At 46.5% G+C, this 16616-nt stretch overlaps 1 protein-coding gene across 1 annotated transcript; it reads right to left on the bottom strand.

Annotated features, from left to right (window-relative positions):
* Window positions 1-1075: 1075 nt before the first annotated feature.
* Window positions 1076-16305, bottom strand: PLIN2 (perilipin 2). Its single transcript, XM_033237434.1, is given in 9 exon segments — window positions 1076-1729; window positions 1731-1930; window positions 4495-4629; window positions 5839-6020; window positions 7077-7362; window positions 9892-9974; window positions 14362-14557; window positions 14645-14696; window positions 16109-16305. Coding segments are annotated over 8 exon segments (1281 nt in total). The 5' UTR covers window positions 14675-14696; window positions 16109-16305; the 3' UTR covers window positions 1076-1560.
* Between the last annotated feature and the right edge of the window lie 311 nt (window positions 16306-16616).

The following is a 16616-nucleotide window of genomic DNA, read 5'->3' on the forward strand; positions in this document are numbered from 1 at the left end:
TAGCTCAATTTCATACCCTTTTTTTCCTTTTTTTTTTTGAGACAGAGTCTCACTCTGTTGCTCAGGTTGGAGTGCAGTGGCAAGATCTTGGCTCACTGCAGCCTCCACCTCCCAGACGCAGGGCATTCTCCTTCCCCAGTCTCCCAAGTAGCTGGGATTATAGGCACGCACGACCAGGCCAGGCTAATTTTTATATTTTTTGTAGAGATAGGGTTTCACGTTGTTTGTCAGGCTGGTGTCAGACCCTTAACCTCAGGTGATCTGCCTGCCTTGGCCTCCCAAAGTGCTGGGATTACAGGTGTGAGCCACAGCGCCCGGCCTATTTCACAAGTTCTGAGACTCGCTTTTAAAAACTAGTTTGACATATTGCATATGCGTGATAAGGAGATTCAGGATAGTTCCTAAATAACCAATGCTGAATGGACTAGAAGTCTGGATACTATAGGCAGGAGGTAAGAAGAACCTCTGTTGGCCGGGCGCAGTGGCTCACCCTGTCTCAAAAAAAAAAAAGAACCTTTGTCTACAGGGGGCTTAAAGTCGTTTTACTTCTAATTAGTCTCACATGGTCTTCTATACGTACCTCCTCAACAACTGAGGTGACTTTCTCCCAAAATAACAACACAGTAAGTAAAGTCCAGCTGAGGCTGGACACTGAAGAATCTCTCTCTAGGACTCACGCTTTAACTGGTTCCCTGGCAAGAAATGCCCAATGACTTTACATGACACTGATTTAAATAATCACTCACTTCCTTTCAGCTCTGATTCCTTTTCAGTGAGGTAGTCAGACATGACTAGGACATTTTACTGGTTTAAAAACCCACTCACAGGGATCCAGTAAGTTGGCAAACAAAGAGGGCCAACTGTCACCTAGTAAAATTTGAATATGCACGTCAGCTTTTAGGTTTTTTTTAATCTGTTATTAAGCATCCCATTTTTAACATTAGCCTTCCAATGTTCTCACTCTGCCAAATTCCCCAACAGGCCAACTGAAATTCATGTATGTATAATAACTCTGTCATGCAGGTTAAGTAGCTCTACGAAAGCAACACACGAAGCATATGGAACAAACAGCATGTAACTGGTCTATCCTGCAGTGAATTTTATTGAATTCAAACATAGTATTATTCCTATTTGAGAAATAAAAAGCTAAAATCAAGTTTTACAAGTAATCATCATGAGATAAACCAGTGAAGAGGCCTTTTCAGACCATACCAGAGCTGACACCAGTTTCTACCCCAGCCCACATGAAGATGTTTTTATTCAATACAAGCAGTAACAGAGGCAACACAATGGCCACAGAATGAGAACATAAGTGCACTTGAATTTTTTCTGAGTTCTGGCTATAGGCTCTGACAAGCCTAGCATTCTTTTCTTACCAGGTGAACAGAAATTATCTGCTAATGCCAGAAACTTTAAAGCTCTTCATTCAGATGGAAACAACTATAATTGAGGGCCTTTTTACTAGCTACTTGCTTCCCAATTTAGGGTTGCCTAGCAAGTTAATTTCAACATAACAGGTCATCTGCCTGGCCACATCATGCAGTAGTGACAGGGGCAGGTTTAATGAGTTTTGTGCTCAGATCGCTGGGTCTCCTGGCTGCTCCTGTCCATCTCTGCACCTTGGTCCTGAGCATTCTGAGACTCAGTCAGCTGAGGATAAAAGGGACCTACCAGCCAGTTGAGGGGCGTGTTGTTAACAAGATAATCCATCACGTCATCTAAAGATTCCGAGGAGGCTGTCAGACACTTCCTTAAAGGAGGCAGCACTGCGGAACACTGAGTAGATGTCGCCTGCCATCACCCCCATGTGCTTGGCCTGATCTTGGATGTTCTGTGGTACGCCTTGGATGTTGGACAGGAGGTTGTGGCACGTGGTCTGGAGCTGCTGAGTCAGGTTGCGGGCAATTTCAAGAGTACGTGACTCAATGTGCTAAAAATAAAACTTAAAATTAGCAGTGGATCCAGCAGTGCTATGTTAAGTTAGTTCAATGACAGTAAGCTGGTTATGTGTCCACCACATATATGGCTTCTTCGGTTTTTAAAAATCCTCATTACAATACCGAGTGCAGCAATATTATTCACATTTCATAGATGTGGATATAAGCTTAGAGTTTAAGTAGATGGCTTCAGTTAACAACTAGAAAACAGCTGGGTAGGGATTCGAACTACTGCCTGAGTCTCCAAAGTTCATCATCTTAAACTGAAGAAACATATTAGGTAGGGGAGACTCAAAAGAATGGAAATGTACTTCATGCTAGTAGTGTAATGTATATAATCCCTCCTCAAATAAGATGACAAGACATGCTCCTTGAGGGAGACTGAGACCATCTTGGCCAAAATGGTGAAACGCTGTCTACTGACTTCAGAGCTTTTGGGACACAAACCACTTTCTAGGACATTTCCTAGAATATCCTAGAGGATATTTCTTTCTGTTTTTTTTTCTTTTCTTTTTGAGACAGGGTCTCGGTCTGTCTCCCAGGCTGGAGAGCAGTGGCACAATCATGGCTCACTGCAGCCCTGACCTCTTGGGCTTAGGTGATCCACCCACCTCAGCCTCCCGAGCAACTAGGACTACAGGTGCACACCACCACGCCCTGCTAATTTTTGCATTTTTTGTAGAGATGGGGGTTTCACAGTTGCCCAGGCTGGTCCTGAATTCCTAGGCTCAAGTGATCTGCCTGCCTTGGCCTCCCAAAGTGCTGAGATTACAGGTGTGAGCCATTATACCCAGCCAAGATGCTATGTCTTCTCTCCAGAACCTTAGTCACCTTATTGCCCTTTCGCCTAATTTACCCATTAGTTCTCAGTTTACCATTCATCTCTTCCAGGAAGCAATGTGACTCACCTACCCCCACTCCAAGGCTGCCTGAGATAGTCTTCCCATATATTTTCTTTTTTTTTTTTTTTTTTTGAGACAGAGTCTGGCTCTGTCGCCCAGGCTGGAGTGCAGTGGCGCGATCTCAGCTCACTGCAAGCTCCACCTCCCAGGTTTACGCCATTCTCCTGCCTCAGCCTTCCAGGTAGCTGGGACTACAGGTGCCCGCCACCTCACCCGGCTAGTTTTTTGTATTTTTTAGTAGAGACGGGGTTTCACCATGTTAGCCAGGATGGTCTCCATCTCCTGACCTCATGATCCGCCCGTCTCGGCCTCCCAAAGTGCTGGGATTACAGGCTTGAGCCACCGCGCCCAGCGTTATTTTCTTTTGTTTTTTGAGACAGAGTCTTGCTCTGTTGCCCAGGCTAGAGGGCAGTGGTGTAATCTCGGCTCACTGCAACCTCTGCCTCCTGGGTTCAAGCGATTATCCTGCCTCAGCCGCCCGGGTAGCTCGGATTACAGGCACGTGCCATCATGCCTGGCTCATTTTTTGTATTTTTAGTAGAGACAGGGTTTCACCATGTTAGCCAGGATGGTCTCTATTTCCTGACCTCATGATCCGCCCACCTCGGCCTCCCAAAGTGTTGGGATTACAGGCGTGAGCCACCGGGCCCGGCCAATAGTGCCTGTATTTATGCTGTTAACAACTGGATGGCCAGGCGCGGTGGCTCAAGCCTGTAATCCCAGCACTTCGGGAGGCCGAGATGGGTGGATCACGAGGTCAGGAGATCGAGACCATCCTGGCTATCATGGTGAAACCCCGTCTCTACTAAAAAATACAAAAAAACTAGCCGGGCGAGGTGGCGGGCGCCTGTAGTCCCAGCTACTGGGGAGGCTGAGGCAGGAGAATGGTGTAAACCCGGGAGGCGGAGCTTGCAGTGAGCTGAGATCCAGCCACTGCACTCCAGCCTGGGCGACAGAGCGAGACTCTGTCTCAAAAAAAAAAAGAAAAAAAAAAAAAAAAAACAACCGGACTTGGCTACTCTGAGCGTACTGCCTATAGGATAGCCCTCTTCTGCAAGGAGCATTAAAAAGCCTGTAATCCCAGCGCTTTGGGAGGCCAAGACAGGAGGATCACGAGGTCAGGAGATCGAGACCATCCTGGCTAACACGGTGAAACCCTGTCTCTACTAAAAAAAAATACAAAAAACTAGCCAGGCGTGGTGGCAGGCACCTGTAGTCTCAGCTACACGGGAGGCTGAGGCAGGAGAATGGCGTGAACCCGGGAGGCAGAGTTTGCAGTGAGCTGAGATCCGGCCACTGCACTCCAGCCTGGGCAACAGAGTGAGACTCCATCTCAAAAAAAAAAAAAAAAGGCACAATAGGACAGCATGGCTGGCTATATCCCCTGTTAGTCTGCACCCATTATGAGGGCAAGGCCTGTGTTTCTCATTTAGTTGTATCTCACTTGGGGCATATGTATACTCATAGATTGTTAGATAAAATTATTCCCTGCCTAGTTTTGCTTTTCTGCCATGTAACTAGCCACCTATGCACATGGTATTGTTCAACCTTTTGATACAGAAGAGTATTCTAAGACATAGTATGGAAAAATTGAAATGAAAAGTCTGATAAGAACTTCTTCAGAAATCAGCGAATGACTGTCCCAGTCATCTTACCTCAGCACAGTGGGACTCATCAGTATCATCGTATCCAATGCTCCTTTTCCACTCCACCCATGAGAGGTAGAGCTTATCCTGAGCATCCTGAATTTTCTGATTGGCACTATGCACATTCTTCCTGGCAAATTCAATCTAGACACATTGAAACAAGACAAAGGAACACACAAGTCAGATATTCATGTTAGCCTGTTTGCAGATGTATGATGTAAATCAGGCAATATAAAAACTAAGAATTTCCTGGAGTTGAATGAGATCTATTCCTGCTATCATCATTATTTATTATATGTGTAAATTAACCAAGCAGTAATAGCTCTTTACTGCCTCTAACTGTTAAATCACTGACTCCAAATTTACCTCCAGTTTAGCACAGGTAAAGCAACTAAAAAAAAAAAAATTTTCTCTTTTTTTTTGAGAGAGTCTCACTCCGTCACCCAGACTGAAGTGCAGTGGCGTGATCACAGCTCCCTGAACCTCCGTCTCCCGGGTTCAAGCGATTGTCCTATCTCAGCCTCCTGAGTAGCTGGGATTACAGGCATATGCCACCATGCCCAGCTAATTTTTGTATTTTTAGTAGAGATAGGGTTTCACCACATTGGCCAGGCTGGTCTCAAACTCCTGACCTCAGGTGATCTGCCCACCTTGCCCTCCTAAAGTGCTGGGATTATAGGCATGAGCCACCACGCCCAGCCAGCAACTAAAATTTAATGTGTACATGAGTAAAGGATAAGTTAGAATTATAAAACAGAAAGGAATCTGACCTTCCTCTTCCCTGTGGCCAACCACCTATTTCCCCTTCAAGGAAGAAATGGTTTCCTTATGGCAGTACAGAATGGTACATACTGTTCTCTAACTTGGCAACCTTTAATGGCTACAGTAGTCTATTGTGATGTATCAATTTAATTAGTCCTGTTAGTGGATGTGCATTGTTATAGTCTCTTGCAACTTTAAACAAATATACACATCCATAAGATAAAAAGTAAAACTGCTTGAAGAGTGGGTATGTTTGTAACTTTCCTACAACTGTCTCTTGAATCAGTCCCTTAGAGCAAGAGCTGTGTAAGTGTGGTTCTTTCTCTACACCACTGCCAACAGCCACATTTCCCGTGTGGCAGGACAAGAGAGATGTCGGTACTTGACCCCTCAGAGCGAGATTAGCATTGCTTCATGTATTTCAGCTATTTATACTTCCTTTTTCTGTGAGCTGTCTTCATATTCTTTGTCCAGTTTTCTATCGGGTTGTTCAAGTAAGAGTGAAATTCTTGGATTTTGTGATTACATTAATTCTTGGTCCTAGAGATAAATGAACCCACTTCAGATACCTTAAAATAAAGTTTTACTCACCAGGTGAACAGTAGAATGGAGCTGAGAAATGGTCTCTTGGCTTTTTTGCTTAGCTTCTTTAACCCTGCTGAGAGCCTGCTGGTAGGCACGGGAGCGAAGCTTGGTAGATAGGGATCCCAGTCTAACATAATAACTTGGCTTCTGAACCAGATCAAATCCTTCAACTTTTTTTGCTTCTTTTTCTGAAGTTAGAAATAAGATATAAAAAAACTTAAGGGATCACAGCAACAACTGATAAGGCCTGGACTCTAATCTGGGTCTTTACTTTCTTACTTGTACCCAATCACTTAGCAATCATGTAGTCATTTTTCCAAGACTGCTCATGTCTGCTGCTGGACTTGACTACCCTGAACATATTACTGTATCTGCTACACACTGCATGCATCTACACGTTTTTCCACTAGAGTAAACTGCCTTTTTTTTTTTTTTTTTTTTTTTTGGAAACAGCATCTTGCTCTGTTGCCCAGCTGGAGTACAGTGGCGCAATCTTGGCTCACTGCAGCCTCAACCTCCCAGGCTCAACTGATCCTCTCCCCTCAGCCTCCCGAGTAGCTGGGAATATAGGAACAAGCCACCACGCCCAGCTAATTTTTGTGTTTTTTAGGGTTTCGTCATGTTGCCCAGGCTAATCTCAAATTCCTGAACTCAAGTGATCTGCCTGTCTCAGCCTCCCAAAGTGCTGGGATTATAGGCATGCACCATTGCACCCAGCCTACAGTGAACTTGAGCGGCATGGTACCTGGCACACATTACCTAATGATGATTCTTTATAATGAGGATTTTATAAAGCAATCCATTAAACACAATCCATTTACAGAAAATATTTTTCAAGGCCAATTTTTGCCAAAGTTTGAAAACTTACTATGTACAATTCAATGTGAACTTTATGATTGCTTTAGGAAGGAAAATCTATAAAGGCAAAAAGATTAGTGGTTGCTCACATCTGTAATCCCAACACTTTGGGAAGTCAAGGCAGGTGGATCGTTTGAACCCAGGAGTTCGAGATCAGCCTGTATAACATAGTGAGATCCCATCTCTATAAAATTAAATTAAATTAAAAAGGATTGACTGCAAACAGGCATGAGAATCTTTTGGGGTAGCAGAAGTATTCTAAAACTGTATTGCGGTGATGCTTGCACAGCTGTGTAAATTTAGACTAAAGATGAGAGTGTATGTCAGTGAAGCTGTTTAAAAAAGATTTAATATAAAACAGTATTTGAAAATAAAATTCCAGTTACCTAGTTCTTCCTCAGTGAGAGGGAGATACTGTTCTACCAACAGCTCTGATTTGGTGAGTGCGTTTTCTACGCCACTGCTCACGAGCTGCATCATCCGACTCCCCAATACTGTGTTAATGCTGCCACTGACCACAGACTTGGTCTTCTCCACACTGCCAGTCACTGCCCCTTTGGTCTTGTCCATCACCCCTGTAATTGTGCTGGCCACAGAATCCTTGGCCCCAGTCACGGTAGTTGTCACAGCATCTTTTGCCCCAGTCACAGCACCTTTGGCATTGGCAACAATCTATAAGTAGAAAAGCAGATCCCTTGGCTGGTGAGAAACATGAGCACAAAGACATACTCAAGGTCTTAGCTAAGGCAGCACAGCTGAAGAGTTAAAGAAGGAATCTAGTCCTCTCACTCTAGCTTTAGGTCTTGGACAAGTCACTAAGAGTTGATGAGCCTGAATTTCCCTATCAAGTATATCTGCCCTACCTACCAATCCTTGGGAATTGCTGGAGGAGCAAATGAAGTAAACAGATATGAAATCTGTCTATTTGCCAAGGCTGCAGTGAGCCGTGATTGTGCCACTGCACTCAGCCCAGGTGACAGAGCAAGACCCTGTCTCAAAAAAAAAAAAAAGAAAGAAGAGAAAAGAAAAGAAAAGAGAAAAGAAAAGGTAAGTTATATAGCTTATTCCAAAGTCACATAATTTCAGAGAGGAAACTGAAGATCAAACTAAAACTGGCCCTCGGGGTGTTATTAGTATGCAGTTATTATACATGGCCAGCATGGTGGCTCACGCCTGTAATCCCAGCACTTTGGAAAGCTGAGGCAGTTGGATCACCTGAGGTCAGGAGTTCGAGACCAGCCTGACCAACATGGTAAAACGTTGTCTTTACTAAATACAAAAAAATTAGTTGGGCGTGGTGGCACATGCCTGTAACCCCAGCTACTTGGGAGACTGAGGCAGAAGAATCTCTTGAACCCATGAGGCGGGGGTTGCAGTGAGCCAAAATTGCACCATTGCACTACAGCCTGGGCAACAAGAGTGAAACTCCATCTCAAAAACAAACAAACAAACAAACAAAAAATAGCTGGGTGTAGCAGGGCGTGCCTGTGAACCCAGCTACTAGGGATGCTGAAGCAGGACAATTGCTTGAACCCAGGAGGAAGAGGCTGCAGTGAGCCGAACTTGTGTTGGTAACAGAAGTTACCAACATTTAAAGAAAATATCCAAAATGGAAAATAGCTCTCACCATTAGCATAGTCTCAAGCAATGTAAGTGAAAAATTTAAAAGATTTGCACAAGCATTCTAAAGGCTATACACTAAACTTTTCTATAGCTGTGAACCACATAACATTTTGGTCAGCAATGGACCACATATTCAATGATAGTCCCATAAGATTATAATGGACTGCCCTATAACAGGTATACCTTTTTTTTTCACTGTACCTTTTCTACGTTTAGATACACAAATACTTATCATTGTGTTATAGTAGTCAGTGTAGTCATGCTGTGAAGGTTTGTAGCCTAGAAGCAAGCAATAGGCTATACCATGAGTCCCTAACCCCCGGGCCATGGACCATTACCAGTCCATTAACAGAGGCGGCATTAGATTCTCATAGGAGACCTAACCCTAACCCTGTGAACTGTGCATGCCCATGCATGCAGCTGCATGCTCCTTATGAGAATCTAATGATAAATATAGTACACTTGAATCATCCCCAAAACACCACCCGCCCCCTGCTGGTCCATGGAAAAACTGTCTTCCACAGAACCAGTTCCTGGTGCCAAAAAGCTTGGGGACCACTGGGCTCTACCATCTAGGTTGGTGTGAGTATACTCTGATGTTCACACAATGGCAAAATCACCTAATGATGCATTTCTCAAAACATATTCCCATCACTAACTGACAGATGACTGCATTTAGATTATGAAAAGACACAGAGCTATATTTTTCCCTAACTGATATCCTTTTGTGCCATTCTGTATTCTTAATTCTGCCATTTTTATTTATTTTTTTATTTTTATTTTTATTTTATTTTATTTTTTTTTGAGACAGAGTCTCGCTCTGTCACCCGGGCTGGAGTGCTGTGGCCGGATCTCAGCTCACTGCAAGCTCCACCTCCCGGGTTCACGCCATTCTCCTGCCTCAGCCTCCCAGGTAGCTGGGACTACAGGCGCCGCCACCTCGCCCGGCTAGTTTTTTGTATTTTTTTAGTAGAGACGAGGTTTCACCGTGTTAGCCAGGATGGTCTCGATCTCCTGACCTCGTGATCCGCCCGTCTCGGCCTCCCAAAGTGCTGGGATTACAGGCTTGAGCCACCGCACCCGGCCAACCATTCTTACTTCTTAACAAAATTTTAGGACATTATCTGAACCAAAGGATCACCAGGACAGATGAGCCTATCATTTTTGTCAACACTGGCTAGCTATCCCATATGGATGGTAGTTCCTGGCAGCATTGTACAAGCCAGGTGAGAAAAGTTTATATATATATCACCTCTGCATTTATTTAATACCACAAGAGAATCAGTTTGAGATTCAATTTGAGACAGCAATTTCATCTACAGGAGCAAAGACACAAATTGATAGACATCACACTAAAAGTTTTCTAATCCAAAGGAGGTTAGTTCTTCTCTGCTTCATAGATACAACTTGACAACAGTTTGGGAAGTAAGGAAGCGGCCATTATTTTTCAAACACACATCCAGATCCAGGTTGGGAAAACAAGTATTTGCCTATTTGTGGTATGTACAGCTTGTGCTAACAGATAGAACATGAAAACATGTGAAGTGTCAAGCCTCAGCACTTTTGTCCCAAGCTCACCTGAGTTGATGGCTGATTCAGAATAGGCAGTCTCTCCTCAATCCTGTCTAGCCCCTTACAGGCATAGATATTAGCAACTGCAACTAGAATTACAAATGGGAAAATGTTAATGTAGTACTGTAGGTATAGAATGAACACACATTACCATACCTTATACTTTTAGCCTTATTAAAAAAATGGTAAAAATGGGCCAGGCGCGGTGGCTCAAGCCTGTAATCCCAGCACTTTGGGAGGCCGAGACGGGTGGATCACGAGGTCAGGAGATCGAGACCATCCTGGTCTACACGGTGAAACCCCGTCTCTACTAAAAAATACAAAAAACTAGCCGGGCGAGATGGCGGGCGCCTGTAGTCCCAGCTACTCGGGAGGCTGAGGCAGGAGAATGGCGTAAACCCGGGAGGCGGAGCTTGCAGTGAGCCGAGATCGCGCCACTGCACTCCAGCCTGGGCGACAGAGCGAGACTCCGTCTCAAAAAAAAAAAAAAAAGAAAGGTAAAAATGGCCCGGGAGCAGTGGTTCACACCTGTAATACCAGCACTTTGGGAAGCTGAGGCGGGTGGATTACAAGGTCAAGAGATCGAGACCATCCTGGCCAACATGGCAAAACTCTGTCTCTACTAAAAATACAAAAATTAGCTGGGCGTGGTGGAGTGCGCCTGTAGTCCCAGCTACTTGGGAGGCTGAGGCAGGAGAATTGCTTAAACCCGGGAAGCAGAGGTTCCAGTGAGCCAAGATCGTGCCGTGCCATCGCACTCCAGCCTGGGTGACAGAGCAAGACTCCATCTCAAAAAAAAAAAAAAAAAAAAGAGGCAAGAATGTTGATCTTATACAACAGAATGCATTGCCTGGTTTCTCTAGCTCAGACAGAAAGAGGCCTGGCAAGTTGCTGGCAACTCTCTTCTATAGATAAGGAAATATGGGGATGTGAGGGAGGAGCAGGCAGAGGCAATGACAGGACAAACAGGAAGCTGGCTCTGAAGCTTCTTCCTCATTGACTGGCCCCTAATGTTAATGCCAAGAGTATCGAGACTTTCCCTGAACTCTCATTCAGAGAATAAGGTATCTGGAAACTCTCTCAAAGTTGATATTCCCAAGCCAGTTTAATCCCTACCTATGCTTACTTCAGCACATGTCAGTGTATTTGGGGTTCTCACTAGGAAAGAGTATGCTAAGACCACCTTGGATCTCCCTAACAAGGGAGATTTTAGTGTGAGCTTCCCACTAAGAATACCAAGCCAAGTACTAGCACCAAATTCATTTAGGAAGTAGAAGAGTTGGAATGGCTGGTCTCTAAAGGCTCCTTATAATCCTAAAAGTCCTTGGCTTAACCATTTGAAAGAATGATTTAAATCTTTATGCAAAAGCAGTTCACGATGTGGAGACATTGGAGCCTCCATACAGTGTTGGTGGGAATGTAAAATGGTACAGCTGATTTGGAAAACAGTCTGGCAGCTCCTCAAAAGCTTAAATACTTATTACATAACCCAGCAATTCCACTCCTAGGTATATACCAAAAAAACCTGAAAACATATGTCCACACAAAAACTTGTACACAAATGTTCATAGAAGCATTATACATAATCTCCAAAAGTAGAATGAACCCAAACATCCATCAGTTGAAGAATGAATAAAATATTGTCTGTCTAGACAGTGAATTACTATTCCACAATAAAAAGAGATGAAGTACTGATATGATGTGACAAGATAGATTAACTTTGAAAACATTATGCTCAATGAAAGAAGCCAATCACAAAGATGAAGGGGTGGCCTGCCCCTCCACACCTGTGGGCGTTTCTCATCAGGTGGAACAAGAGACTTGAGAAAAGAAAGAGACACAGAGACACAGAGAAAGGAAAGTGGGCTCTGGTGACCAGAGCTCAGCATACAGAGGACCCACAGCAGCACCAGTCTCTGAGTTCCCTCAGTATTTATTGATAATTACCTTTACCATCTCAGAGAGGGGGAAGTGGCAGGACAATAGGGTCACAGCAGGAAGAAGGTCAGCAGAAAGACATGTGAATAAAGATCTCTGTGACATGAGTAAGTTTAAGGAAAAGTGCTGTGCTTTGATGTGCATATATGCAAACACCTCCATAAACATTTTCAGTGCATAAAGAGCAGCATTGCCTGCTAGCATGTCCCACCCCCAGCCCTAAGGTGGTTTTCTCCTATCTCTTTTCTCCTATCTCAGTAAATAGAACATACAATTGGGTTTCATTCCATTGCCTAGGGATGGGCAGGAGACAGAAGCCTTTCTCTATCTCAACTGCCAAGAGGCCTTCTTTCCTCTTTTACTAATCCTCCTCAGCATAGACCCTTTACGGGTGTTGGGTGTCGGGCTGGGGGAGGATCAGGTCTTTCCCATCCCATGAGGCCATATTTCAGACTATCACATGGGGAGAAATCTTGGACAATACCTAGCTTTCCTAGGCAGAGGTCCCTGCGTGTAGTGTTTGTGTCCCTGGGGACTTGACATTAAGAGAATGGTGATGACTTTTAATAAACACACTGCCTTCGGGCACTTGTTTAACAAAGTACATCCTGCGCAGCCCCAAATCCACTAAACCTTGAGTCACCACAGCACATGTCTCTGCAAGGACAGGGTTGGGGGTAGGGTTACAGATTAACACCATCTCAATGGCAGAAGAATTTTTCTTAGTACAGAACAAAAATGGAGTCTCTTATGTCTACTTCTTTCTATATAGACACAGTAACAGTCTGATCTCTCTTTCTTTTCCCCACAAAAAAGCCCACACATTTTATGATTTCATTTATAAGAAATATCCAGCATAGGCACATCTATAAAGACAAAGTAGATTAGTAGCTGCCTCAGGGCGGTTGGAAGGAAATGGGGAGTGACTGTTAAGTATGACAGTATGAGATTTCTCATGGAGTATGAGATTTCTATTTTTTTGGTAAAATATACACAACAAACTTCACCATTTCAACCATTTTTAACCGTGCAATTCAGTGGCATTAAGTCCATTTACAACATTATACAACCATCACCACTATCCATTTCTAAAACTCATTCACAGCCGGGCATGGTGGCTCACACCTGTAGTCCCAGCACTTCGGGAGGCCGAGCTAGGCGGATCACCTGAGGTCAGGAGTTCCAGACCAGCCTGGCCAACATGGCGAAACCCTGTCTCTACTAAAAATACAAAATTAACTGGGCATGGTGGTGTACGCCTGTAATCCCAACTACTTGGGGAGCTGAGGCAGAAGAATCGCCTGAGTCTTGGAGGCAGAGACTGCAATGAGCAGTCTCAAATTCCAGGCCTCAAGCAATCCTCCCATCTAGGCCGCCCAAAGTGCTAGGATTACAGGTGTAGGCCACCATACCCATCCTCTGGGGGATTTTTAATTAAAGGATCATAAACATCTGCCAATGCTATGAAACAGGCCTTCTATGGACAGGCGCGTTGGCTCACGCCTGTAATCCCAGCACTGGGAGGCCAAGGTAGGTGAATCACAAAGTCAGGAGTTAAGCCTGGCCAATATTGTGAAACCACGTCTCTTTTTTTTTTTTGAGACGGAGTCTTGCTCTTTCGCCCGGGCTGGAGTGCAGTGGCCGGATCTCAGCTCACTGCAAGCTCCGCCTCCCGGGTTTTACGCCATTCTCCTGCCTCAGCCTCCGGAGTAGCTGGGACTACAGGCGCCGCCACCTCGCCCGGCTAGTTTTTTGTATTTTTAATAGAGACGGGGTTTCACCGTGTTAGCCAGGATGGTCTCGATCTCCTGACCTCGTGATCCGCCCGTCTCGGCCTCCCAAAGTGCTGGGATTACAGGCTTGAGCCACCGCGCCCGGCCCCACGTCTCTACTAAAAATACAAAAAGTAGCTGGGTGTGGTGGCGGGAGCCTGCAGTCCCAGCTACTCAGGAGGCTGAGGCAGGAGAATCGCTTGAACCCAGCAGGCAGAGGTTGTGGTGAGCTGAGATCACGCCACTGCGCTACAGCCTGGGGAATAGACCGAGACTCCATCTCAAAAAAAAAAAAAAAAAGGGCTGGGCGCGGTGGCTCAAGCCTGTAATCCCAGCACTTTGGGAGGCCGAGGCGGGCGGATCATGAGGTCAGGAGATCAACACCATCCCGGCTAACACGGTGAAACCCCGTCTCTACTAAAAAATACAAAAAGCTAGCCGGGCAAGGTGGCGGGCGTCTGTAGTCCCAGCTACTCGGGAGACTGAGGCAGGAGAATGGCGTAAACCTGGGAGGCGGAGCTTGCAGTGAGCTGAGATCCGGCCACTGCACTCCAGCTCGGGTGACAGAGCGAGGCTCTGTCTCAAAAAAAAAAAAAAAAGAAAAGAAAAACGGGCCTTTTACGGTAATGAGGGTCACCTGAAAGTTTCTAGGTAAAGGCAGTATATACCCCAGGAAGGGCTGAGGAGTTCTGGATGTTACTGCTGTGAGCTCAGGGGCTCACCACTGACCAGTCCCTTGACTGCATCTTGAAAAATCAGAACTCACTTTGCGGTTCTAGCTTCTGGATGATGGGCAGAGCACTGGTCATGGCCACGGAGGTGATGGTCTTCACGCCCTTCTCTGCCATCTCACATACAGACTTCAGGTAGGGATATTGGTCCTTTGTACTGAGATAGGCTGAGGACATGAGGTCATACGTGGAGCTCACCAAGGGCAGGTTGATCACCCGAGTCACCACACTCTGCAATCAAAGTAGGGAGGGTGTGCTTATTAATGTCTCAAAACACAAGAGGAGAGAAAGTAGGCAAAGGCTACTATAAATTCATACCAGTTGTGGATCAACTGCAACGGATGCCATTTTTCTTCCTGGAGAAAGAAATCTGCAGAAAAGAGACTTATTTCAGAACACTGGGGTAAGACTCTCCCAAATTCATTCCCCAACCCAGGCAAATGCTGATTTCAAGCAGAGAAAAATTCAGGATGAGTTCCATGTAGTCTTCTGTGCTTCTTTCCTCTCTCCAGCTCTCAGAGTCCCCCTCCTGAAGGATCCACACCCACACAACCCTATTCCCTCTCTTTTGAGGCAAGGTTTCAGAGCTTATGTGTAAACTTGCAATACTCAGGAGGGAGAAGCAAAGTTGTTGACAAACTTGCTTTGTTTCTCCCTCAAGATAGAGAGATGCCTTTTGAAGGGCAGTATCTGTTGACAAAAATGCTAGCCAAGTTAAAACCCAGGTTAAGACTAAAGAGAGATTTCAAGCAGAAGACATCTTGGTCAGCCGGGATTCTTGTGGGGATCAAGTGGGAACACTTTGCAGGGACGTAATAAAACTTCCTTGTGAAAGGACGGAAGCTAGTTTAGCGGAGACTACGCACAGCAGCAAGGAGGTGCTCTAAGGAAGGAGAAGCACTTCAGGACGCCTTTAAACGTCATCTTAGTATCCCCAAAGCCCATCCCCACACAGAGCCGACCGCGGCGGGAGCTGGGAGGGCAAGAACCTGCTTGCTCTCGTCCGTGCCCGAGCCGCCCAGCTCACCCTCCCCTCGCCAAGAACGGAGCCACCACTACTCTGAAGGCGGAAGACGCGCCAGTATCGGTATCCCACTCCTATTGTGTATCCATAAAATGTGTACCCATAAAATGCGGTTTTCGGGCTGGGTGCAGTGGCTCACGCCTGTAATCCCAGCACTTTGGGAGGCCAAGGCAGGTGGATTGCTTGAGGTCAGGAGTTCAAGACCAGGCTAACCAACATGGTGAAACCCCATCTCTACTAAAAATACAAAAATGAGCCGGGCGTGGCGGCGGGCGCCTGTAATACCAGCTGCTCTGGAGGCTGAGGCAGGAGAATCGCTTGAACCCAGGGGGCGGAGTCATTGCACTCCAGCCTGGGCGACAGAGGGAGACTCCGTCAAAAAAAATGCGGTTTCCTAACGCGTTTCCCTTTCGATAATGTCCCTTCGACAAATGTTAATTGTTTCCCCACAACCACCCAGGCAGGCCAAGGGACATTTGATAGCAATCGCCCTAAATCTGTTGGCAGGAAAGAAGCCTCAACTTACAAAGGCAAGGGTCGAAAGCGCGGGTTCAGGAGGCCGCTCCTACCCGGCCAGGATATGGAAGCCGCCAGGCTAGCGGAGGATCTCGGACCACCACCCCCGCCTCCCGTCCACCTTAGAGCCCCGTGGGGAGCAGAGCAGCGGCCCCGAGGCCCCGGGGAGCTCCCCACCCCAACTGGGCGCCGCTGGGGACCCCGGGCCGGCTCACTGGGGCGCCGAGTGGGCGCGCACTCACCGACTGACCAGCGAAAGGCGGAGAGCAGGCGCGTGCGGAAAGCGACTCCGGCTGCCACCACCCGTTCAAAGCGTGGGGCCCGCGGGCGCCCGGGCTATAAACCCCGCCTTGCCGCCCCTCCCCGAGCCTCCGCAGCACGTGACCCGCGGCAGCACGCCCTGCCCTACCCCGAGTGTCACCCTAGGGCACGTCCCGGCGCCCTCCCCCAATGCCTGCCCTCCTAGAGGGGTGGGGGCCCGGTCGGGGTGAGAGGGTGTGTTGCCTAGGTGAGGGGCCCCGCCGCGGGGAGAGAAGCCTGTTGGGAGCAGGGCGGGGAGAGGCCTAGCCTGTGTAGGCTGGGAGTTGGAGGTATCCCTGCCTGGAGTCGGGGCGCTGCCTGTGGTCGGGGTCCTGAGAGGCCCGGGGTAAATGGGGATGACGCCCAGGCCGGCTTTGGGGTTTTGAAAAACGGAAACAAACTCACACCGACTTGTTGAATGGCGTTAGTCCTCAGAATAGAACTCTTTAA

Source organism: Trachypithecus francoisi, unplaced genomic scaffold (genome assembly GCF_009764315.1).
Source record: "Trachypithecus francoisi isolate TF-2019V2 unplaced genomic scaffold, Tfra_2.0 Lachesis_group16, whole genome shotgun sequence".
Taxonomy (NCBI): Eukaryota; Metazoa; Chordata; class Mammalia; order Primates; family Cercopithecidae; genus Trachypithecus; species Trachypithecus francoisi.